General features: G+C 52.0%; 1 protein-coding gene across 1 annotated transcript in view; it reads left to right on the top strand.

Moving 5' to 3' along the window:
• The window catches only part of LOC111155031 (mucin 4, cell surface associated), a 47,402-nt gene extending 23,317 nt beyond the window's left edge, over window positions 1–24,085 (top strand). The window contains exons 2-24 of the mRNA XM_022515045.1: window positions 1,511–1,660; window positions 2,922–3,055; window positions 3,969–4,133; window positions 4,425–4,580; window positions 5,535–5,665; window positions 6,998–7,086; window positions 8,808–8,987; window positions 9,182–9,310; window positions 10,077–10,196; window positions 10,526–10,734; window positions 11,231–11,321; window positions 11,764–11,931; window positions 12,485–12,586; window positions 12,978–13,208; window positions 14,254–14,391; window positions 15,788–15,969; window positions 17,649–17,808; window positions 18,658–18,837; window positions 19,299–19,372; window positions 20,479–20,543; window positions 20,628–20,866; window positions 22,867–23,029; window positions 23,890–24,085. Coding sequence (XP_022370753.1) covers window positions 1,511–1,660; window positions 2,922–3,055; window positions 3,969–4,133; window positions 4,425–4,580; window positions 5,535–5,665; window positions 6,998–7,086; window positions 8,808–8,987; window positions 9,182–9,310; window positions 10,077–10,196; window positions 10,526–10,734; window positions 11,231–11,321; window positions 11,764–11,931; window positions 12,485–12,586; window positions 12,978–13,208; window positions 14,254–14,391; window positions 15,788–15,969; window positions 17,649–17,808; window positions 18,658–18,837; window positions 19,299–19,372; window positions 20,479–20,543; window positions 20,628–20,866; window positions 22,867–23,029; window positions 23,890–24,085 — 3,452 coding nt within the window. The remainder of the gene's footprint in view (window positions 1–1,510; window positions 1,661–2,921; window positions 3,056–3,968; window positions 4,134–4,424; window positions 4,581–5,534; window positions 5,666–6,997; window positions 7,087–8,807; window positions 8,988–9,181; window positions 9,311–10,076; window positions 10,197–10,525; window positions 10,735–11,230; window positions 11,322–11,763; window positions 11,932–12,484; window positions 12,587–12,977; window positions 13,209–14,253; window positions 14,392–15,787; window positions 15,970–17,648; window positions 17,809–18,657; window positions 18,838–19,298; window positions 19,373–20,478; window positions 20,544–20,627; window positions 20,867–22,866; window positions 23,030–23,889) is intronic.
• Window positions 24,086–25,076: the final 991 nt, after the last annotated feature.

Below are 25,076 nucleotides of genomic sequence, written 5' to 3'. Positions count from 1 at the left end.
ACACGGTCAGAAATGCCCACGTCATCAGCTCCTACAGCTGACATTTCCTCCTCTTCTACTGTTAGCAACACACCTGCCACGACCTCTGAGATCCCCACAACACCAGTGTCAACAGACACCCCGCGTGGAACCACAACACACATGCCACGGTCTGATCAGACAAGTGCAACATCGCTCACCTCAAGTGTCACAAGCACAAGAACGCCTGGGGACACCTCGGCACCACACTCTTCCTTCAGTACTGCTCCAGACACAACAGCATCATCTCAGGACCACACGAGTCAGACCACGGACACCAGCAGAGAACCTCACACCAGCACCATCTCAACAGTGACCACATCAACTCCTTCATCCTCCACACGTGGATCCACTCCCACGCACGAGACTTCCCACGACACAGCCACCTCTGGGACAGCAGGCACGTCCAGTCCTTCCAGTGTCAGCGACAAGACTTCCACACGGTCAGAAATGCCCACGTCATCAGCCGCTATAGCTGACATTTCGTCCTCTTCTACTGTTAGCAACACACCTGCGACGACCTCAGAGATCCCCACACCAGTGTCAACAGACACCCCGCATGGAACCACAACACACATGCCACGGTCTGATCAGACAAGTGCAACGCCACTCACCTCAAGTGTCACAAGCACAGGTGTGCCTGGGGGAACCTCGGCACCTCACTCTTCCTTCAGTACTGCTCCAGACACAACAGCATCATCTCAGGACCACACGAGTCAGACCACGGACACCAGCAGAGAACCTCACACCAACACCATCTCAACAGTGATCACATCAAATCCTTCTTCTTCCCTAAGTGAACACACTGGTAAAGAGGGCATTTCCCTGGACACAGGCACATCTGTGACAACAATCTCTTCATTGCCTTCCAGTGTGAGTCACAGACCTTCATCTTGGTCTGATGTCATTCATCCATCCACAGACCGTGCTTTCTCTGAGTCTATTACATCTAGTGATATGGGCACAGCTCAGACCATAGTCAATTTCTATAGTTCAACCAGTAATTCTTCATTTTCTCAGTCAGCCCCTGGTTTTCCCATCACCTGGAGTTCCACCATCCCATTCACAGGTTCTTCTACTCCTTTGTCTATTACCAGCACTTTCCCACCATCCACAGCATCTTCAAGCTCCACTGTGAGGACTCAGACATCAGGTAGGTGGGGCCTCCGGGTTTTTGGTCTCTCAGGGTGGCTCAGTTGGCTCAGGTCAGCCTAGGTAAGTGCTTGTGAGAGGATGGTGATGTAGCATTACCAGGCTAGCATTGAGGGCAGAGCCACAAGATGAAGCAAGTGGGAATGTAGTGAGTGATGTGTCACCATTCCCTCTAACCCAGAAGACAGTTGCTCTTGTGCAGGGATCAATTTGGGTGTGGGCAGAAGATAGAGGAGAGTTTCTTGCTGTCTCTCCCAGCTCCTGAAGTGTATCACTCTCTTTGACTCTGCTACTTTGTGATTGTAAGACCCACTCCAGCTTTCTATCTCTGCATGCCCAGGAACCATCACCACCTCAATGAGGATAGGCAGCCAGAGAAGGACAACACCATCACCCTCAACAACCTCCCAGACCCATACAACCTTGTCTCCTAGAACATCCATAGGCACACACTCAACACCTGCTCCAGTCCCCATCAAGCCCAAGAAAGGTTAGTGATTCTGTAGGTCTAGGGGCTCTCCATATTGCGATGGAGAGAATTGAGTTGGTGTGGGTGCTGAAGTTATGGCAACTTGGTGAGATCTACCAGTGAGAGCCCTTTTGGGTAGCTGGGGGAGCTGGTTCCATGGAACTGCCTCCTCAGGTGCTCCCATATCCCCTTTAGAGGAGTGCTGTAACTCCACCTCAGCCTGCTTGCTCATAGACTGCTCTCTCGGATCACAGGTTCTCACAGGGGATTTTGAGACAGCACAAGAGTTGGGTACTGAAGGCTGGCTTTGTACATGGCACTGGGCTAGGATGGGGAGTTAAGAAATGATCAAGGTGCGGTTTAGTAGGAGACAGATCTCCTGCCTTGATAGGTGCAATTAGAGGAATAAATGTAGGGTGTTGGACATGCACAATGGAAGGTCCCTAGGGGATGTAGGGGTGTGCTCATGGTAAAGAGGAGGCTTTCTGGAAAGAATGAATAGTAGTTGGGGAAGAGGAAACATCCCAAGCAGGCAGGAGGGCTTGAAGAGCTGGAATAAAGATCTAGATATGAACAGTAGTCCCAATATTACATGGGGAGGATATCCCCAAAGCACTTGGGGGTGCTGGAAACAAAGGGAAGAGTATTGAGAAATGAGGCTGACATGTGAGGGAACCAGGGAGGACATGGTAGGATCTGTGTTTATGAATGGTGCTATAGTGTTTGGGGTGTTGGATGAATTTGCAGGTGGCCAGGAGAGTTGTATACAGATACTGTGGTATTCCAAGCAAACCAAGGGAGGGCTGCCAGGAAAGAAAGGAGGAGACCCATTTGAGAAATATTTAGGATAAGCTTTCTTGAACTGGAGCCCAAAGACTTCTAAGGGGTCAAGGACAAATTCTGGTGGGTCCACCCACTGTATCTAAAGAAATACCATCTTAGGAAATAAGTCTCTTTCTAGGAAATGGTTATTTCAATTACTGATCTTCATATTGGAGTTTTGTCTTTGAACCCTTGAAAGAATTACGAGAATCATAACAGATGCAGAATAACCTGTTGGTGTTCTGACAGCAGGACCTGTTTTTCTTCAAAATGGTAAAGGATGAGAGTACCTACTGAAGGGGTAAAATGAAGAGATGGGTTAAATGCAAGCAGAGAGGGAGACAGAAGAGTCCTTGAGGACTCTGAGTTGGGTGGAGGGGCATCTTGGGGGAAGCTCTCTGTCAGCCCTAAGGTAGTCAGGACCCATGAGAATTTCCTGCCCTTCTTTGTGCTGACCCAGGTGTTCCCCTCTTCCCCTATGGGCCAAGTGCTGGAGATCTGGAGTTTGTCAAGAGGATCTCAGACTTCACCTCTCCACTCTTCAAGCCCCAGATTGGCTTCCCTCTTGGCTTCTCTCTCCGGGATTACCTCTATGTGAGTCCCCAGCTGTAGCCCAAAGGACAGGACCTGTGACCTGTGTTCCCCAGACTCTGCTTCTCTCTCCAGGGCTTGGAGATGGCCCTGTGACCATGACTGTGGTCCAGAGGAAGGAAGAATGCAACAAACAACACTTGTTAGACACCTCCTGTGTCCCTGCCTCTGGCACAGTTTGCATTTATACTCTTTAATGCCTAGGTGCTGACTGAGGAAGACTGAGCTAGGCAAGGCCCTCCTCCCCTCATGGACAAAAGTGTTTTTACCTCAATAGAGAGGTCTGGGAGCCCACTAAGCTCTCCACTGTTTTCAGAGCCTTTTTAATGAGTTGGAAGCTCTACTTGGGAAACCGCCTTTTAATGATGTTTACATTTTCTATGAATATTTCCTGGCTCCTCAGTCCAAGGACGCCATGTCTCCTGGAGGAGAGACGGAATGGTGGTCGTGGTCCCTGCGGGCCTCAGTGGTGGGCATGGGGGCTGGGACAGGACACACTAAGATAGGGCAACCCAGAGACGGGACTGAGTGTAGCAATTGTCTAGCCCCCTCTGATGTGGATGGAGCCTCAGGATGGCTCTATGGGGACTCACCCAGACGGCTCTGCTCTGTGATGGGCCTGTTTGTAGATGGGGTTGGCCATGGAAGCAGGGGAATACCTACCATGTCAGGAAGTACTTAAAACTGGGGAGTGTCCTGCAGATGAAGAGTATTGTGTGAGAACTACGTAAAGGGGTCTCTCCCAACAGGCAGGGAGATGAATGAAATGATCTTGTGGAAGTTGCTGACATCTCTGCAGTTCTACCCAGAGAGGTCCTTGGGGGTCACACTTCTGAGGAGCTGGCACTGTGCTGGGATATTTTTGTCCCTTCCTCCTCCCTCCCTAAACACTAACCAGAAGAACTTTTGTACCCAGTTCACAGATAACGGGCAGATCATCTTCCCGGAGTCAGAGTACCAGGTTTTCTCCTACCCTAATCCCCCTCGTAGAGGCTTCACAGGCTGGGACCCTGTGGCCCTGGTGGCTCCATTCTGGGACGATGCTGATTTTTCCAGTGGCCAGGGAACCATATTTTATCAGGTGAGCCTTTCCAAGCCCAGAATTCAGGATCCCCCGGCAGCCAGCAAAGAGAGACAAAGGGCTATGTGGCCGTGTGTGTGTGTGTGTGTGTGTGTGTGTGTGTGCGTGCGCGCACATGTTACTGTTGTCCGAGCCTGGGCTCCGTGTGGGCAAGGGATGATGTTTAAATATGAGGGTGGGGAGGAAACAGAACAGGGCTGTTACATAGACTTGGGAATACCCTTTCACAACCATGAAAATACCTGCAGGTAGGACCCTCATTTCCTTGTCTTATCTGCTTTCCTTTGCTAGGAATATGAGACACTCTATAATGAACACAACCTGCTAGTCTGGCAGGTTGAGTCTTGGATTAGAAAGTTCACCTACACCTGGAACTACAAAGCAAGGTGGACCCTAAAGGTCACGTGGGTCAAAGCCCCTGCCTATCCCGCCCGGTGGACCTTTGGGGTGAGTGAAACAATGGACAGCTCCCTGTGAACCATCTGGAAGTCAGAAATCCTAGAACCCTAGGCAGGGGCCACTCTTCTAACATGTGTTCCAACTCAGGGACAGATCACCCCCACCCTGTTGGCTGAGCACTCACTTAGTACTCATTGGGTTGAAACATAGGAAATAGAATTTTTGTAAGTCAAAAATGGATGACTATTGGCAATTGTATATATATGACTCAACCTGATATTATTATCTACATTTTAGAAGATGATGGTTAGAGAGGTTAAGCAATCTGCTCAAGGTCACCCAGCTGGCAAATGACAAAGCCAGGCTTGGAACTGAGGCTTTCTGACTTCCAACTCTGGCTCTCAGTGGCAGAGCCATCCAAGGGCAATGGTCAGCCTACACGGTGTCCTCAATCTTCCCCCAGGGACTCAGCTCTTACAGCCCTTGTGTGGTCTAGTCACTCACTTCTTCTTTGGGTCAATGAGTTCGTTGGTTACCTACTTTGTTCAAGCAGTGCTTGGCATCTGCTTCCAGAGGACCTCTAGTATCTGGAGGACCTCTGTGGTCCATCCACAGTATTTATGTTGAGGGGACATTTCAACAATGTGCTTAAAAATATCCCAGAGGAAGCTAAATAGGCTTCCCTTGGCTCTCTGGGGTGGTGGCTAACCTTTCTGAGTCCTGAAGCTTTTCTACACAAACTCTCTTCTCACTGGATCCTAAACCAGAGCCTTTTATCACCCCTCCCTGGAGAGAAGTCATGAAGAAGGCAAATGCACTACGATAGGCGCCTTGATCCCCAGGGTGAAAGCTGTCCTGCATAATCCCAAACATTTTCTGGGGAGGCCAGGAAAAGATGATGTGTGTGTCCGGGCAGGGTGGTGCGGAGGGTGATGGGACACCAGAGAGGAGACCCCAGATCTCTCACAGGCAACCCTATGTTTGTCTCCAACTGACCTCCAGACCAACACCTACCAGGCCATACTTTCCACGGATGGGAGCAGGTCCTACGCCCTGTTTCTTTACCAAAATGGTGGCATGCAGTGGGATGTGACCCAGCGCCCAGGCAACCCGGTCCTCATGGGCTTCTCCAGGTAGGACGGAGATGGGCAGTCAGCACTGAACAGATACAGGAAGTGGTCCAGGGCAGGATTTTGGCTGCACACCCACTCCCAATCCCCCCAGGACAGGCTGTGAATCCTTCTTGCTGATGTTTCTGACTCACACCAACTCCAGCTCCCACTTCTTGCTGTTTCAAATTAAAAGATGCCCATTCACCTGACATTCTTTTTCCCAACCCAATCCCCAGGCTTCATGATAATTCCCAGAGCTTTGACCTCTCTGATTTCTACTGACATTAGTCAACCCCTCTTGACCTCTCAAGTATCATAGTAATACCAGCCAACATTTATTACACAAAATATTTAATATGCATTATTTTATCTAATTATCACAACCCATGAAGGAGATACTCTTTACTACCCATTCTACAGGTAAGAAAACCGAGGTAAAAATAGATCAGTAATTTGCCCAAAGTCACAGAGATGGAAGTGGCAAAGCAGGAACTTGCAACCAGATATTTGAGGCTGAAATCTGCCTTCCTGACTTCTGTTGGGCTGAGCATTAGTCCCTCATCTAGGGGCACCAACAGCTTGTGTGGGGGTCAGTGGGAAAGACAGAGAGTAGAGGGAGAGAGCCATGGACGGGGCCATGGATTCCTGTGTGTGAAGGTGACTCAGTCTCTGACAACAGTTCTCAACCACTCTTTCGAGATGCTGGTGTGTGCAATCAATTGTAAAGGTCACATAATGTGTTACTGGTCATTGATGCAAATTCTCTTAGATGGTGTTCAGGGTTGCCCCTATAATTCTATTGCTTTCCCTTGCTTTTTCATGTGCCGTGAAAGAGAAAGAAGTTGAATTATTCCACTAGCTAGGGATTGCCCACCCTCCTGAGTAGCCCATGGAGGTTGTCCCACCCATGTGCCTCACCTATCCTGTGGCAGAGAGGAGGAAAGTCAGGAGTCACTGCTCAGAGGCAGAGACTGGCTCTTAGCATCCCAATGTCTGGTCCCCTCCCCAGCCCTCTGTCCAATCCCCCCATTGAAGGAAACTCATCAGAAGAAGGCCTGAACCCTGTTGTGTGCACACCTCTGCCTTGTGCACACTTCTCGCAGTCAGTGGTTCAGCTATAGAATAAATCGGAACCTTCCTTCCCTTTGCCCCACCCATCTCTGCCCTCCTGCTTGTTGCTGGGAGTCAGAGATGCCGGCTGCCTGATGAGCTGACTGTGTAATGACTGGTATCTAATGACTACCCACACTGAGTGATGGTCTGTCCCACTGGTGGCATGAATGACAACTAGTCGACCCAGAGGAAAGACCCTGTGTGTGACGGAGGCGTGCGATTTTTTCCCTTTGCCTGCAGTGGAGACGGGCGTTTTGAAAACAGCCCACTGACATCCCAGCCACTGTGGCAGAAGTATCTACCAGACCAATTCCTGAATTCCAACTCAGGTAAAAGTGCCACTTCTTCACACACGAGCTGGACTCCAATCCTCTCTGTCCTCAACTCCAGGAGTCATGAGAGTCCTAGCGAGGCAGCCCTCTAGCATCTCCACCGCCCCAGGGCATCCTCCACACAATCTGACCCACAAGTACAATCAGGACTTGGCACTACCCAAGTGCATCTGGTACCTTCTGTGCCATCACACAACACAGTCCCAGCTGGGGTTATGTCTCCTCCCTGGGATGAGCCAAAGCTCATCCAAAGCCAGGTCTCTCGGTGGGGGACCAGATCCGGAAAGTAAGGACAGGGCGAGCCAGGAGGTGGGGATATGAATGGACCGTTAGGTCCAAGTGTCCTGTCCCAGGGCTGGAATAAGAACCCAGATGAGATCCCCGCAGGCAATCTACTGGGGGGGAGATCCAGAAGTCTGACATTCAGCCAGTCATCATTTATTGAGCACCTGCTATGTGCTAAAAGCCAGGAATAGGAAGGGGGCAGAGCAAAAAAGGAAAAAGACTGACTATGTTTGCTCTCAAGGAGCTCTCACTCTGTTAAGAAGGCCAGGGCTTCTGTACCAGGAGGCTCCACGGGATATGACTCAATCTGTTGTCCAGAGGCCCCAACGGGACAGAGATTATAGTTCCCAAAATGTGAGTTGAATGAAGGACAGTTTAGCATTGGAAATCAGCCATGTAGATTGTGAAGCATAAATCTACTTCTCTTTGCTCTGGGACAAGAGCTTTTGGTACACGGAAGCTATGTCAAATCGTGGGTGCCATCTTGTGGAGAGAACTGCCCTGTCAGATTCTGGGCCATTCTATCAAGATGCATCTTCTTGTGACCTAGAGGGCACAATACGATTGTGTGTGTGTGTGTGTGTGTGTGTGTGTGTGTGTGTGTGTGTTTTGGGGAAGAATATCTGATTTGTTTCCCATGATATCCGGCCATTGTAAAGAAGATAAAATAATTATTTTTTTAAAACCTTAACAAAATACAGTTATCTTGGCAATTTCTTCTTTTGTGTGGGAACAGGGTCAAAATCTAATACATTATGTCCTGTTGTGTCTTATTGGACTCTGGAGGCCCCTTCTCACTCCTGGCTTTTGGGGTAGGCAGTATGTAACCTATGGTTAAAGCTTAAATTCAAACCCCTGACAGGGAACTTGTTTGAAGTTACTAGTTACTTGTCCCTTCTGAGGATGGCTTCTGGGCCCAGAGGATGCTTCCTCAGCCTCACGGTGCTGGAGCAAGCCCCCAGCTGGCTGTTGTCCTGTCTACTTTGGCAGTTTGTGCTGGGGGAGGGGGAGGGTCAGGGATGAAAGCCAAGGTCTGAGCTGGTGGCTGGTGGCGCCCCTTAGTGAGATAAAGGATACATTAGGAAGGACTAGTTTGGGGAGATGGGAAGGCACTGGAGTTCAGAGGGCAGATGGGAGGGTTGGAGGATTGGTGGACGGAAGCTCAGGGCTGGGGTCTGGCTCTGAGTGCATGCAGGTGAGTCTGCTCTGCCCAGCACTTGTCCCAGGGTTTCCCTCTAAGATCCAAGTTTTAAGGGCCTCTGGATGTCTCATAAAAGGAGCCAGTCTGAACTGGGTCCCTTCCCTGGAGTTGCTGTCCAGAGTCGGGGTGGGGGTGGTGGCATGCAGAATGTGCATTGATGAGTTAGGCTGCTAAAGCAGAGAGCTTGTGGCCAGAGGCCCTGGGATAACCCCTCCTTCCTTTGCTGCTCTAGGCGCCCGGGGCCTGCAGGTCTATAGCCTACACGGGGAAGAAAGGCCCAACTACCGTCTCCAGTGCCTGCAGTGGTTGAAGAGACAGCCTTGGGGGCCCACATGGGGCTGGAACCAGATCTCCTGCCCTTGCTCCTGGCAGCAGGGACTATGGGACTTACGATTCCAGCCTATCAGCATGGGTGACGCCCCCTTCCTGTCTCCTGGGTCATCCCCGCTGCGCCCCATAAGCCCACCCACCAACGCTCTGCTCGCACCTGACCTATCCCTTCCAGGACCCCTTCGCCCCGCCCGACCCCCCGAACCCCCCACCCCATACCCGCCCCTACCCCACTCCCCAGACCTCTGGGCCTGAGCACGTCCGTCCTTGTCACAGGCTGGTGGGGACTCGGTGGCGGCAGTCACCTGTGCAGCTTCTCTTCCTGGCGCGGGGGCGTGTGCTGCCACTACGGGCCCTGGGGCGAGCTCCTCCAGGGCTGGACAGTGCATGCTCCTTGGCAATTTGGTACGTGTGTCTGCAGAGATCTCATCCCTGCCTTCTCTGAAGCTCTCTCTACTCTTCTCTGTCAGAGACCAGGTCTGGGCTCCCAGCCAAGCAATGGGACCTGAAGAAAGAAGCCTTTTGTCCCCATTCCCTCCCAGCTGCCTCCCCTCTCTGGCCACTAATTTCCTGATCTTGTAACGTTGGGAAGATTCCAACATCCCTTCCAGCTGACCTCCCGGGGATTTACGATCCAGTGCCTCTTGCCCCATCTTCACTTGGCCCCCTAGCCCCAGACAAGAGTGGAGACTTCTCTCCAGGGAAGGAGAGGGGACCGAGTGCGACCCTGTCCCTCGGGGCCCAGATCAGCTGACTGTCACCTCCCACAGAGACCCTCCAGATTTGCTAGAGAGCACAGGGTTGGGGGACCAGGGTACTGTGGCTCCCCCCTCTGTCCCCAGCCACCCCGCTACCTCTGACAATCACAGCAACCCCCATGGTTCCCCAGACCATCAGTCACGGCCTCCCAGGGGCACTCAGCCCCACCCTTCTGGAGAGAAAGCCCTTGAGACACAGCCCCAATTCCCCCGGGTGCACCCCTGGGGCTCTGCTGCACACACAGTTCCGGCAAGCCTACAAGGGAGACAGTGATGGTCAATGGTCCAAGGCCATGGAGCAGGGCAGGATCTGCTCCAAGTTGGCCCAACTCCCGTGTCATCCTGCCTCACAAACCTTCCGCCGGGCTCTGCAGGCCCTCTTTCTCCCTCCCACATGCCAATCTTTCCCCCAGACCAGGAGCTGGAGCCATGGGACTGGTGCTGCCGCTGGAACGACAAGCCGTCCTTCTGTGCTCTGTACCACCAAAGGCGGCCACGCATCGGCTGTGCTGGGTACCAGCCCCCGAGGCCCGGTGAGCCTGCTGGGGCCCCACAGGGCTGAGGCCGGGCCACTGGAGAGGGACAGCAAGCTTCCTGGGGCAGGGCCATGGCCACCAAGTGGAGACGGTTTAGTGTGTGGCCGGAGGCAAACAGGGGCTTTGTACCTGGCGTTGGGGAAAGGGCCAGGGGGCGGGGATAATGATGTGAATTTGGGCAGCGGCACAAAAGTGCAAGAGGGCCTCTGGGGATGGTTCTTTACTCCATGAACGTCTCCCAGGCTTGAGTCGGTCTGGAGGCAGTGGGGGAATCCCAGATCCTTCCCTGGCCAGTCGTGCCATTGTGGTCTCTTCCTTTCTTCCAGCCTGGATGTTTGGGGACCCTCACATCAGCACCTTGGATGGTGTCAACTTCACCTTCAATGGGCTGGGGGACTTCCAGCTGGTCCGGGCCTGGGATGGAAACTCCTCGTTCCTGCTGCAGGGCCGCACCGCCCAGACCCGCTCCGCCCAGGCCACCAACTTCATCGCCTTTGCAGCTAAATATGACACCAGCCAACTGAACCCCATCACAGTAAGTGAGGCAGGGGCCCTAAGGAGGAGAGGAAGAAGGAGGAAGTGGATGGGACAGCAGGGAGGGAGGACATGTCTGGCCAGTGCAGTGGTTCAAGAGTCAACCCTAGAGACAGTGGGATTCAGGTCAGAGCTCCATCAGTCATGTGATCCTGAAGAAATGACGGAACTCCCAGTGACTCAGTTTTCTTGTAGCAAAATGGGGAGAGTAAAATTACCTACCTCACAGGGCTCTTGTGAGATTTAAATGAGATCATCTGAGAAATGTTGGAGAGGGCTGTCACTGAGATGGTCACAGTCCCTTTAAAGGTAGCTGACACCAGGGAGCTCCAGCCCGGCCCCAGCTGAGCCCTCTAAGCTCTGAGCTAGCACAACCTCGTCATCCCTCTACCTCCCTCTTCCTCCGGGGCTTGGGTCCAAACTCTCTGCAGCCTTCTTTCTCAGCCTCTGGGCCCACCTGCAGGTCAGTCTTAGAGCCCCTCCAATTCCCCATCCAGGTCCGATGGCTCCTTAAGCCCGATGACACAATCCACGTGCAGGTCAATAACCAGACTGTGACATTTGAGACTAACCATGAAGACCCAGAAGGTAGGCTGGGAGCAGCCATCAGCCCCCTTCTGCTTCCCTGGGTCAAGCTTCAGTGGGGGCGCCCAGTGCCCGGGAGCAGCGCGGAGGCAGGGGCATGGGGCGGGGAGGGCAGGGAAGCGGTCAGCAACCCCGCTTCACCCCCTCTTCTTTCAGCAGCTGGACCTGGGTGGCTTCTTCACCTAGGAGCCAGACATTGGGCTTTCCCTCCTCACGTCTCTCCTTCCTCCAGGGCAGTGATAGCCTCGTGCCCATCTCTAGTTCCCAGGAAGGAGGGGGTGTCCTGTGAGTTTGGCTCTGGGCCACCGGAGAAGGTATCCCAAGGCCACACCTGGATCTGCTCTCGGAGTCTCCCCTCTGCACCTTGACCCTTCACTACTGCTAAGTCTTGGGCCCACAGGGTTACAATGCTGGTTTCTTCCTCTTCTGCCTCCCAACCTTCCAGGCCGGGAGATGTTCAACACCACTGGCATCATCGTGACCCGCAATGGCTCTCTGGTGTCAGCCATCTTCGATGGGACCGTGACCATCTCAGTGATTGCCCTCTCCAACATCCTCCATGCCTCCTGCGGCCTCCCGGAGGCGTATCGAAACCGCACAGAAGGCCTCCTGGGTGAGAAGCAGGCAGGATTCTGAGTCTGAGGCAGTGGCAGCAGAAAGAGCGGGGGCCCCAGACCACAGGCAGCTGCCAGTCCAGTTGGCCCGTGGGTGTCCCAGGCTGAGCTGCTCTTCCTCGGCCTCCTGGGAACAGAACCCTGAGGCTGTGCAGAGGTGGGGAGGGACGAGAGCTCTCTTCAGCTTGCTTTCAGCCTCACTTTTTGTCATGGTGAATCTCCGGTTCCAGGACAGCTGAGGGGGCTTTGAGGATGGGCTCTGGGGAAGGTAGAGCCAGCAGCTGCCCGTTCCCTGCCTCCAGCCCCACTTCCCCTCCCTTCTTCCTCCATTTACCCCTCCTCCATCCCTGAGACAGAGGGGCGGGCTATGAGGTACGGTCTTCCCTGCTCCCCCCGCCCCCCGAAAGGACCGAACCGAGAATAAGCGCAACTGGAAGAGGCTTCCCAGGCCCCCTCCCCTCCATCATACCCTGAGTGTGCCCCACTGGATGCTCCCCAGGGAAGGGGAGAGCCACAGACCCAGGATGGCTGACCTCCTACTCTGACCCTCAGGAGTCTGGAATGATAATCCAGATGATGACTTCAGGATGCCCAACGGCTCCACCATTCCCCGCGATAGCACCGAGGAGTTGCTTTTTCAATACGGAATGACCTGTAAGTCTGGGCCTCAGAGTCCTCAGGGTAGAAGAGGCCGAGCTGGGATGAAGGAAGCATTGCCTCCCTCAGCCTGTGGGAGCCAGACCTCCATCCTTTGTGAGGGAGAGGTGGAAAGGCCAGGAGGAAATGCTGAGGATTCTGGGGCCCCCCAGATTTGTTCCCTCCAACCCCATTTCAGCTGTGTTTCTCTTTCTGGAAGAGAAGACAAGGTGGCCCTCACTCACTAGAGTAGGAATTTGCAGCCTTAAAAGCCAGAAGTCACTCCTTCCCTCAGTATCTCCCTCCTTTGCCCCAAGGCGTGTAGAGTGAGAGTAAGGGGTAGACACGGCCAAAATCATAACTGGAGACCCATCCCTGCTCCCCCCGCCATTGCCTCCATGTGTTATAGGGGAAATCAGTGACACAAGGCTCCTTGGCAAGAGAGATGACCACCTGCCTTCCAACTTCATCCCTGTCTTCTTTTCCCAATGGAGAAACGAAAGCTTGGATGACAAACTGGTCTCCATGTGTGACGGAGACAAACAGTGCATCTATGACAGCCTGGCCACAGGAAACACAAGCACCGGCCTGAGCACTAAGATGCTCTTCAGAAAGTACCAGAAGATGAACACCACCCTCAGTAAGTGGCATGAAGCGGAGGGAGGTGTGGGCGGGGTCAGCTGGCAGATGAGGAGCAACCCCTTCATGACATTCCTTCAAGCTGCACATTCAAATAAATTAACAGATTCTTTCACTCTGTAATTCCTCCCACGACTCTCCAGCTCACTCTGTGATGACTTTCAAAGCCCTTTCCAACATGACCCCAGTAGCAGTCAAACTCCTCCTCTACTTCTCCCCGCCCTGCTCCCTCTACTTCAGCCCCACTGGCTTCTCTGTGTTCTTCAAACACACCAGGCTCACTCCTGACTCCAGACTTTACACATGCTGTTCTCTGCCCAAACCCCTTCCTCCAGACCAGCCCCATGCTCACCCTTCACCCCCTTCAAGGCTCTACGCAAATCAAGTTGCCTTCTTAGCAATGCCTTTCTTGGCTAGCCTTCTAAAATTTCACATTCACCCATACTTCCTGTTCACCTTCCCTGCTTTGTTTTTCCTCCTTAGCACTTATAACTATTTAGCATATTTTCTAATTTTCACAGGTATCTATTTTTATTATTTGTTTCCTACTGTGTCCTCACTACCTAGAACAGAGATAGCCATATAGTAGGTGCTCAATAAAGGTGTTAAGTGACTGACTGAATGAATGAATAATGACATGGAAATAGCCTTTCCACTGTATTCCTCTATTTCCTGACATCTGGAAATTAGCCCATCTGGAGATTAGCCTGACCATTTCCAGCCCTCTCCCAATGGGAAAACTCTGTGGTGGTCTGAATAACCCTAGTCTCTGATTCACATTATACCATGCCCAGCATAGCACTCTAATTAGGAAGGAACTTGACCTGACCCCATCTTGGGGAGGAAGATAAAGAGAAGCTAAATAGAACCCCGTCCCGCTCTACAGAGATCTGAAGGCAGGTACACGGAATAATTCCTGCTTACAGAGGTGGATCAGAGCCCTGAGAACACCTCATACAAACAAGAAGACTAGACAAAGAGAGAGGAGGCCTGTGAAGCAAGAAAGTGTCTTGCCCCAAACCCCGAATCCCCTCTTTGTGTTTCAGATAAGTACCCACCCTTTATCACGGGTCAGCATGTGCTGGAAGCCCACATGGGGCAGACCACGCGGGTTCAGTACACTAGCCACTCTAAGAGCGTCATATTCACTTTGAGGAACAGCAGCACTGACTTCAGGATCTTTGGTAAGAGCGCTTGGCTGCTTATGAGGTCAGAGTTAAGCTGGAGGTAATTTGGCATCATTACACGCTGGGGAACTTCATGGCACTTTTCCATCGGTATATCCAGGACCAACATTTCTGAGAAGGAGCCCTCTGATTCAGATAGGTGTCCCCAGTGAATCACAGTGATGGCCTTCTGGCAATCTGGCCAGCTAGCTATGCTGCTTCGGGGCCCATACAAGTGATTCAAAGATCATTTCACCTCAAATCCAATGACATGCAATCATCTTTAGCTAGCTTTATGAAATCACCAAATTATTAGAATAAAGTCTAACAATTTAAAAAATACTAATCTACAGCATTTTCAAGTCTCTTAAAAGAAGGATATAAGGTGGAACAGGGTTTAAAGATACATATACCTTCATCCGGTACGTTTCTCATTATTTTTATGTTGGCCAACGATGTTTGCCTCGTGGCTTTTCCGTGCTGGGACCAAGCAAAGCCTCATTCTCCCTGTCAGTAATGGTGTGGCGACCCCCAGTCCTATAACCATGATCTGGGTCAAAAAGTCAAAGCCCACAGGACTCAATTTACCTTCTGTGGCTAGCACCAATTATGCTAGTGACTGATCTTTGCTAAACCAAATCCATCGGGGACCTTACTTGAAGCTCAGAGCACCCCTCTCCGCCTCATTTTCTTTCTGTGCGTTAGAAGGACTTCTTTGTGTGCACCCTCCCCGGTGCTAACCAATGGCAACAGGAGATTTTCCTCCTCCCTGGGCTCCTCTCCTGCAGAGGGACAGCCTGGAAGTTACTCTTGTCTGTCCCCTACTACCAACAACTCTTAAACCTCTGTGTTAAGGAGACTTGCTTATTTTCTTGGACACTGTAAGTAAGACAGGTTTGGATCAGAAGAGTCCTTGCTGATATGTAGCAATGTTTTCACTGTAGTCTGGTGTCAAAGGTCTACAAAGTGAGATGAGTGGGCAAGAAATCAGGGCAAGGGATGGGGCTGCCAGGAAGGGGAAACCAGTTTCGTGTACAGTGTAGCTTGGAGCAGGGGCAGGAAGATCCTAGCTTTATGGCCTTATTCTCTATCCCCTCCTGGATGTCCCAGCCTGAGGCAGGCACAGGCATGGTTGCCTTTGGGGTCTCTTCAGGGGGCAAGTGCCTTCCTCTGTGTGGAGTCCCACCCTACAATCACTTAGTGGGGCTCATGCTACCTCCAGCTTGGCGCGTGACCAGGATCGTTCCAGGCAACCAGCCTAGCTCGAGGAAAAGCCTGATGACATTTGAGGGGTGATCTGAGAGAGGTGCGGGAAGGCCAACATGAGCACTCGGGCTGTCAGATGCCAGGATGTGTCAGACCGCACAACAGTCAAGGCTCCCAGCTCTCCATGGTCTTGTCTTCCCTGGGGCAGAGAATGGGACACTGCTATGGACGCCAAAGTCGTTGGAACCATTTGCTCTGGAGATTCTAGCAAGAAACGTCGAAGACAACTTGTCATCTGTACTCCAGCCAAAGACAGTGGTCTGTGCCTGCAGGAATGAGAGCCAGTGTGTATACAATCTGACCAGCCGGCTGGGTGGTTCCTCCCTGGAGGTGAGTGTTGGGAGGAGCAGGGGAGGGAGGTCTCCTTGTAGAGGGGAAAGGCAGTGGGAACTGAAGGGATGTCATACTTCAGTCCCACTGCGGTAACGTGTGTGTTGGGAGCTGTGGTAGGTGAGGAGTGTCAACACCAATCTCAGGTTTTTATCTCCTAGCTCCCATTCTGCCAGGTTTACAGGAAACATCTACCTCAGGATCCTTCAAAACTTCCCAGGAGTCCCCAGCTTCATAGTTCTAAAGACTCATTTATTTATTTGAGAGAGAGAGAAAGCAAGTTGGCGGAGGAGCAGAGGGACAGGAAAAGAATCTCAAGCAGACTCCCTGCTGAGCAGGGAGTCCAACCGGGGCCTCGATCTCACGACCCTGAAATCATGACCTGAACCGAAATCAAGAGCTGGGTGCTTAACCGACTGAGTCACTCAGGCACTGCCCCTCTTCCCCCCACCCCAGACAGTTCCATGGTTCTAGAACAAGGCATGGAGAAGTAGGGGCAGAAAGGCATCGTTGTGGTCCCTGGGCATGAGACTATACAGGTCACAGGTTCCGTGTTCCCTCTTCTTTGGTCCCAGGGAGCTGCTCTCTGGCTTCTGTGCCCTGCTCAGACACAGAAAACCCAAGTTCCCATCTGCCCAGAAGCACCACACAGCCATTTCTCTCTGGGGTCTCTTCATTATGGTGCTGGGAAGAGAGGGGCATGATAAGCCCAAACCCTTTTGTTTTCTCTTTTACTGTCTCCTTCCAGCTAAAAGAAGAATCTCTTCATTTTGTAGAAAATCTTTATTTATACGAGTCTTAACCAAGACAGCTGGACTCAGTCAATGAATCTTGCCCCCTTTCTTTTTTTAAAATTTTGTTTTTTCTTATTTTGTTTGGGTTGTAAAGCAGGAGCCATAAAGGAAAGTGTTTGGCTGGCAGTACCCCACAACCCCCTTCAGCCCTTACACACAGCCTTCTCCTCAAGAATGAGCAAAGAATTCCTACTTGAATGGGGTAGAGGTAGAGGAGCCTGGGGGTAGAAGATGGGAATTAAGGTTCTGACTGTGAGAAACAGGTTAAAATCAATATATTATTTTAGGTATCCCAAAATACCCAGTCTTGGAAGTAGAAAGTGTTGGGGGGCTTGCATTTTAGGGAGATTTCTAGAGTCATCTCCGTAGAGGTGCCAGAATAGAGAGGCCAGGGGGCTGGACAAGGTTTGGGGACTCAGTACCTGCCTACGCCATTTTTCCGGTTGCTGTGTGTTCTCACAGTGCTTAGCAGTGTGGCTCTGCCTTCTTGGTTGAGGAGTCAGCAAGGGAAGATGGAGCAGGAAACTGAGCTTCTGTAAGATCCAGTTTTCAAGGGATAGTAGAGTATTTATTTAGCCCCTGTCCTACTCTAAAAAGGGCTTCCGGCAAGGAGATATGGTGTGGCTGAGATCCCAGGGCTGGCACCAGACGGAGGGGCCAGGGGTAGGGGTGTGGAGGGAGGAAAGGCCCGGGGAGGCCCAGTGAGCTTGGCAAGGATATACAGGACCACAGCCTGGCCAAGAAGATGCTCAGTAGATGCTGGCAGAATTAAGACAAGGACTCGAGGTCCATGGGTTCTCAGACCAGAGGGGTCAGTACAGAAACACCCAGAAGCCTTCAGTGGTCCAGCCTCCTGGCTACCCGGTAATCAGCAACCCATTCCAGGTAGCCGGCTGCAAGTGTGACCGGAACACCTTTGGCCACTACTGCGAACATTCCAAGAACCTCTGTGAGGAGCCTTGCTTCGAGAGTGTGCGGTGCATTCCTGGGAAGGGCTGCGAGGCCTGCCCTCCACACTTGACTGGGGACGGGCGTCACTGTGCAGGTGAGCTGGGGACAGGGCCCCGGCAGGAAGAGGCTCTGGGGACAGTGGATGCCAGCAGGGCCTGGGGCATGGAGCAAACCATTTCTCTCCCTTTTCCAGCAAGTGTTTAGAATACTCAGTATAGTTGGCTATGGTAAGGAGGTCAGGACGTCCAGGGAGGTGTGAGGCTGAAGGAGAAGAGATTGTGCACTCCCCGGGGGAGTGGCCGGGGGTGGGCAGGCTGCGGTCCTGATGGGGGAAACCCAGGGCAAGAGACTGAAGATGGGCTGATGGGGGGCGGGGCCAGGGCAAAGCAGACGTCCAGCAGCAGGCAAGCTGGGGCTCTCGGGCTTCTCGTGTATCTTCAGAGACACAAAGCTCAGAATTTCCACATCTCAGTTGGGACATCTAGGGGGCTGCCATGGGCATCTGGTGGCAAGGTTGAGTCCTCTCTTTGAGTCTTCCTCCCATCCCCTGTTCCTCGACCTCTGAGCCAGAGTCCTGCTGAGGGTGATCACCTGGAGGCCTTCACTAAGCCCCCTACAGTGCTAGGAGGAATTCTAGAGGCCCCCATGTCTTCTGAGAGGCCAGAGCGGGTAGGATATAAGGTAGAAGAAGGAATGGAAGTGCAGAAAGCAGATGTGCCATTCTCTCAGCAGAAGTGGGAGAATACCGATCTGGCAGAGGAACTTTCTGGAAAAGGGGGAAGGATAGTTCAGGGTTCAGAGCAACTCAGAAGCAGAATGTGGACTGAGCGAGCTTTGGGGAGAAAGAAACCAAGCCCATCCTAGAAGGAGCTTTCTGTGGGCTGGGGCCCCCCAAGTGCTGCCTGACCTTGTCTGCTGATCCCACCCCCTGCTCGCTCCACAGCTCTGGAGACCTCTCCCCTCTGCCAGAACAAGTCCTGCCCTGTGAATTACTGTTACAATCAGGGACACTGCTACGTCTCCCAGGCGCTGGGCTGCCAGCCCGTTTGCACCTGCCCCCCGGCCTTCACAGACACCCGTTGCTTCATGGCTGGGAACAACTTCACTCCAACCCTCCATCAAGGTAACTCTAGATGCCTTCTGCCTCCACAATTCTCTCACCCTGAGGGGAGACGTGGGACCTGGGTGGGCGAACAGAGCTCGGTTCCTCCAGCTCACAGGGCAGAACCTCAGATCTTTCTCAGGTGGGCCGAAGTTTCCAGCTCTGGGAGCGGGTGGCAGTAGGAGGAGAGAGGGAGTCGGGAGGGGGGCAGCTGCCACAGCACGAATCCCAGGTCTCAGCAGTGCACTGAGGAAAGACTGGATGTGGCCTCGTGGCCCAGAGAGTCAAGAGTCAGGAACTCTTGACCATAGTTGGAAGGGCCCTAGGGTGAGGGTCAGCAGACTCAGCCCTTTCTCCTGATTCCTCTGGTGACTTTCTGTCACCGTAGGGTGGGTCGGTCTCCCTAACTTGGCCCAATGACCTTTTCGGGTGAGTCTATGTAAACTGTGAGGTTATTGTGAATCTGCTTCTCCCATTTCCAGACCTTCCCTTAAGAATCATCCAGCTCTGGGTCAGTGAAGAAGAAAATGCCTCTGTGACAGATGTCAATGCCTCGGTCAGTGTGCAGGCCAGCTCTGGATGGGGGAGGGGGCTCTCGGCCAGTTGAGGGCAGAGTCTTAGCCCTCACTGATGTGTTCTGCAGCTAGCCATCCCTCTAGATTCAGTTCCCAGAGGAGGCCGGAGCCTCCTGCCCTGGCGAAGCCTGGGGGTGAGGAAGGCAGGAAGCCCCAGGACAGAGATCTCCAAGAGGACTGGAATAACCAGACTAGGGTCTAAGGGGGCCAAGTTCCCCCAGCCTCTCCTTCTAAGTGTTCTTAGAGACCTGCACTGGGGTATCGTATGGTAAAAACACAGAAAGGCATTTCACTTCCAGGAAGCCTTCCCAGACTTCCCAGAGGGAACCAGCAGCTCTCTCTTCTTGGCTCCTAGGCCCTTGTCCATTCCTCAACCACAGGCAAAGTCACACGGTAGCTGAATTACTGAGGCTCTTGAATCCTACACACCCAGGTTCAAATCCTTGCTCTACCATTCCCCAGAGCAGATGTAATCACGAAACAAATTATTTGCTGTCTCATTCACAAAGCAGAAATAATAATAGTACCTATGTCTGAGGGCTGTGTCAAGGTTTAAATGATAATGTATGTAAAGAACTCACCACGGTGTCTAAAATACAAGTGTTCAAAAATTATAATAAGAAGTATTATTACTACTGCTACTGTCACAGCACTCTACACTCCGTGAGGTAAAGTCTGCTGTCGCTCGCCTATTGACCCCGCCCCCCAGCTCCTGACTGTCCCTGAGGTCTGGCTACACATAATCACTGCTCACTATCCGTGTGGGGAGAGAATAAGTGGGTGAACCAGGGAACAGAGGCAAATGTAGGGACCATTCATCTCAGATTCTCCCCTTGTCATTGGACTCAGGAAGGTAGGCCAAGTCCTTCACTCACCAACAAACTCTGACTAAGCAGGGACCCATGCTGGTCAGCAGGCTAGGCTGGGGTGTGGGGCTGCAGAACGGGATGAGAAGCATTCTACTGGTCTTGGTGCTCATGTGCAAAGAAGGAGCCAGGCGGGGATAAATAACCACAGTACAGTGGAAGGGGTCTCCTCCTTGGACTGGGCCTTACTCTTGCTTCCCCACCCTCATCCTCTGCCCTAGGTGGCCTATAGATTGCGCAACCTGAATGTGCGGGCCTTTCTCCGGAACAGTGAAGTGGTACCAAGGTAAGTGGGACTGTCCCCACCGGGTCCCCAGGTCTTGTCCCTCCACTTCCACCCTTCGCGCCTCACTGTACCCCTCCCACACAGTGATTCTGAGACAGCGCCGGCGTCCGGAAGTTTACTCAGACGCTGGAGGGTCATCTCGGAGTTCCAGTACCTCCCTCAGGGTCCTGTCATCGACTTCCTCAATACCCAGCTGCTGGAGGCAGTGGTGGTGGCATTCTTACCCCAGGCCTCATGGAGGCGGTGGAACAGAAGCAAGGGGCCCAGGACCGATGTGAACTTCCACCCCCTCTCCAGAGAAGATGTGAAGAGTTTGTTAGCTTGTGAGTCACTGTCCTGGGGATGGTCACAGGGAGAACTGAAGGAGGAGGTACACGGGGAAGGCAATCCCAGATCTTCAGCCCATGCAACCCATGGTGGAATGGTTTTCAGAGAAGCCAGAAGGAAGTAATTTAGGTTTTCTGTTGCTGATTTTTGAGAGAGATTGTTAAACATTTGAGCCCACCAGCTTTCTAGGTTCAAGAGCAGGAGCACAAAATCCTGCTTGATGAATCCCCAGGGAGACAGTTTCACTGAGCTGTGACTCTAATGGCCACCTTCTTGACCATCGCTGCTGATGGCTTTCTTTCTTTTAACAAAATTGTTAATGATTTTGTTAAAATATCACTGCACTTTATAAACATAAACAGGGACATCTCTTTTGCCTTTGCCCTCCAGCTAGAGGATATTAAGTAGAAGGCTGGAGACCTGGCCAAGGGACAGAGATTTCCCCTCCTTGAAAGGTACAACCCTGGGCAAAAGTCATCCCCAACCCAAGACTTAACACCCCTACATCTGGAAAATGAGATGGGATTTCTGACGTCCCCTTTAGCTGGGATGGTCCCTTATTATCCTGGAACAAGAATGAGATCAGTTGGTAAGCACACCAGAGAAGGAAGGGAATAAACCACCCTATTTTGGGAGTGAGACAGAGAACAGGTCAGTGACCATGCCAAACCCAACAGAAGCCGCTGTGTGACTGGAGGGTGGGACCAAGCAAGAATTTCTGCTCAGACACAGGCTGTGCCTCCTCCCTCCTTGGGACAATCCTCCAACTACTTTGTGCATGTGTAGTAAGGCGTTAGGGCTGGGGATAAGAGAACAACCAAGCCAGACCTAACTATGCCTTTTGTTAAAGAAAACAAACCAAAACCCCCCAATAATTTTTATTATATAAACACAATGTGTTTCTTGTATAAACTTGAGGAAACACAAATTAACAAAAAGAAAAGAAAAAAATCACCTGTATTTCCAATCCCCAAAGGCAAGTCCATTTTTGCACATAGCCTTCTAAATGTTCTTCTATGCATAGGAATCTCCACACATACCAATATTTTTTATAATAAAAGGATCAAGTAGGGCAACCCTCTTGGGTCCCCTCCCTCTTCAGGAGCTTTGTACTAAGGCTCAACAAACTGCTTTGTTGCCCACCAAAAAAAGGGGAGGGGATCAGTAGTACCTATTGTTTGATAACCTCATTACTTAAGCAATTGTGAACATATTATTTTTTTGTATTGTGTATGTATTCCCATTTGATATATTATTTTATCACACATTTTAATATAGTGTGCTATATTTTATTTTATTTTAAGATTATTTATTTTAGAGAGTGAGCAAGAGCAGGGAGCAACAGAGGGAGAGGGAGAGGGAGAGAATCTCAAGCAGGTTGCACACTGAGCCTGATGAGGGGCTCGATCTCACGACCCTGAGATCATGACCTGAGCCAAAATTGAGAGTTGGACGCTTAGCCGACCGCACCACTCAGGCGCCCCTAGTGTGCTGTATTTTAAACAGAATGTTATGCCCATAGTGACCGTGTATTGAGTGCTCACTGTGTTAGGCAATGTAATGAATACACTACTATATATTCTGTCCTTTAGAATTCGCAGCAAGGTAGGTCCTAAGATTATGATTTCCTTTTAAAGATAAAGAATCTGAAGCTGAAGGAGTTAAGGAATTTCCCCCAAAGCACACAACTAGTTAGTAGTAGAGTTTGAATTTCAGCTTGGGTCTGGTTTACTTCAAAGCACATGCTCTTAACCAATGCATTTTCCACCCCATGGTGCTTACCGGTTGTAAAATATCCCTTATTTAACGCAATCCCGCATATTAGACCCATTGCTACTACACACCGTGCTTCTCCTGACTTCCATGAACGCACGCATTGGTGTGCTTTTCCAGTGGCTCCTCAGGGTAAATGCCCGAGAACAGAAACCTTGATGGGAGAGGTGTCGATTTGGGGTTACTGATTGCTCTGCCCGCTCACCCGTGTCCTTCCTGGCAGTGAACGTGAGCGTGCTGAAGAATTACTTCAACTGCAGTGGCTACAAGGACTACAAACTGGTCTACAGTCCCCAGAGTGGCCTCACCTGTGTGTCCCCATGCAGTGACGGCTACTGTGAGCATGGAGGCCAGTGCCAGCACCTGCCCCAAGGGCCCCGCTGCACGTGAGTTGGGGAGAGGGCAGGAGGAGCCGAGCTGGTGGACTCCAGCCGGGGAGAGATACTGCAAGGGGCCCCAAAATGACACTGTCCCTTGTGGGGTCTCAAAGTTAGGGCAGAGCTTCCTTTACAACAGAGAGAGCAGGGATCATGGAAAAGGCAGGTGAGTGCTTACTCTGTGTGGAGAATAAAGATGCTACATTATCTCTGAAACTCAAACTTAGCCACTGGGTAGGCATTAGTGCCATTTTAGAGAAAAAAACAGGTGAAGAACCCGCCCCACATAGCTGGCAAGTTCAGTAGGGGGGTGTGGGTTCCAAAGGCAAACTCTTCCACCCGATTTGGCTTCTGGGGTGAACATTCTGCTGTCTCCTTGTGGGAAAGGCACACACTGCTTTGTGTCTAGGCCTGGCCCTGCCCTTTGTTAGGAGCACCCATCGGGGGAGGCCCTCTCAAACAGGCATCTTAGGACCCCGTGATTTATCAGCTGTCTGAGGGTCTCTTGTGAGGGGAGCACACTGAATCTACAGGCCAGCTAAGGAGAAGAAGGGCAGTGCTACCCTGGGGCCCTTGAGGCGCATTGGTGCCCTGGGTCTTCCCTTGTGTCCACTACAACCCCCAACCCCCCCCCCCCAACAAGCCTTCTCCCCTCCCAGGTCCGAGGAGGGCTGGGTGGAGCTGGGGGTCCTATCTGCACCTGCTCGCCAGCTGCCAGCCACACCCCACCGGCCAGGTGCCGCTGCCCGGCCCCGCTACCCAGTAGCCACCCTGCAGGCCCGCCGCCTTCCCTAGAGGGGAGCCTGGACTGTTGTGGGAAACCTCCTGGGGCCTCCCCACTGCCACTGAGTCCCTGTCTCTGTCCGCAGCTGTGTGCCCTTCTCCATCTACACGCCCTGGGGAGAGCGCTGTGAGCACCTGGGCATGAAGCTCGGCGCCTTCTTCGGAATCCTCTTCGGAGCCCTGGGCTTCCTCCTGCTGCTGGAGGCCGTGGTGTTTGTGGTCCTGCGCTTCTGGTGCTATGGCAGGCACCACTACTCCTACCCCCTGGACTCAGAAAGTTGAGGCCTGGCCCCAAAAGGGCAGCAGCGGCTTAAGATACCTCAGGACCCACCCAGCCTCACCCCCACACCTGCCGGCCACGCTGTTCCTTTGAGGAGACTGGAAAGAAGAAGGTGCTTGAAGGCGACTCAGGATTCTTCAAGGGAATGAATAATAATAAAGACAAGACCACACCTTGTCAGTAGACCCCGGGACAGACAGGAAGGGGTCATAAAGACCACCTAGTTAAAGGATGGATTCTCTCACAAATGTACCCACAAGAAGGACACTGACGCACAAACACACACACATCAGAGTTAAGAATGGAGTGATGACTCTAAGTTAAAAACCATTTGTATTTAAAAAAAAAAAAAAACCAACCCTCCAGTTTACTTCTAATTAAAGTCTATTACAGTAAAATCCTTCAGACTTTTTGTGTTCCCAAAGCCATGGGTTCCACTTGGGATTTTCCTCTGGTGGCTGAAGGACTATGCACAGGGAGTGGAGGAGCCGAGGTGTGTTCAACCCAGGCCCCTTCAGCCCACAGTTACTCTCTGTGGGGAGGCTTCTTGCTCCAACCCAGGCGGATCCTTGCTTCAGCCTCCACACATCATTTTTGTCCCCTTCCCAGGGAAAGAAACACAAGCCAAAGCCTGGCTTTCTGAGGCCCCCATATGGAGTAGCCTAGACTCACACCCAGGAACCCTCGCTGCCTTGCTGGTCTCTGTCCCTCAGTTCCAAAAGGGTAAATACACAGTGCCTTTACCTATCTGGCTCTTGTCCCCACTGTGCTCCCTAGAAGAGGGATTAAACCATTGCAGCTTCTTTTCCAAGAACCAATCTGAGAAGCCTGCCACCCACCCCTTCCTTTGACCTGGAGTACCCAATCCCTAATATATTTTCTCTGTCCTTTCCTGAACCCCACTAGAGTCTTCTGAGCCTCTCTACCCTGCAGTCTGTTGGCCCCACTCTGCCCATTCCCAGCAACCTGACCAGTTTCCACCTCATCTTCTCT

The sequence above is a fragment of the Enhydra lutris genome, unplaced genomic scaffold, assembly GCF_002288905.1.
Source record: "Enhydra lutris kenyoni isolate GAN:26980312 unplaced genomic scaffold, ASM228890v2 scaffoldscaffold39, whole genome shotgun sequence".
Taxonomy (NCBI): Eukaryota; Metazoa; Chordata; class Mammalia; order Carnivora; family Mustelidae; genus Enhydra; species Enhydra lutris.
Note: the sequence above shows the minus strand (reverse complement) of the source record. Positions and strands in the feature narration are given on the sequence as shown.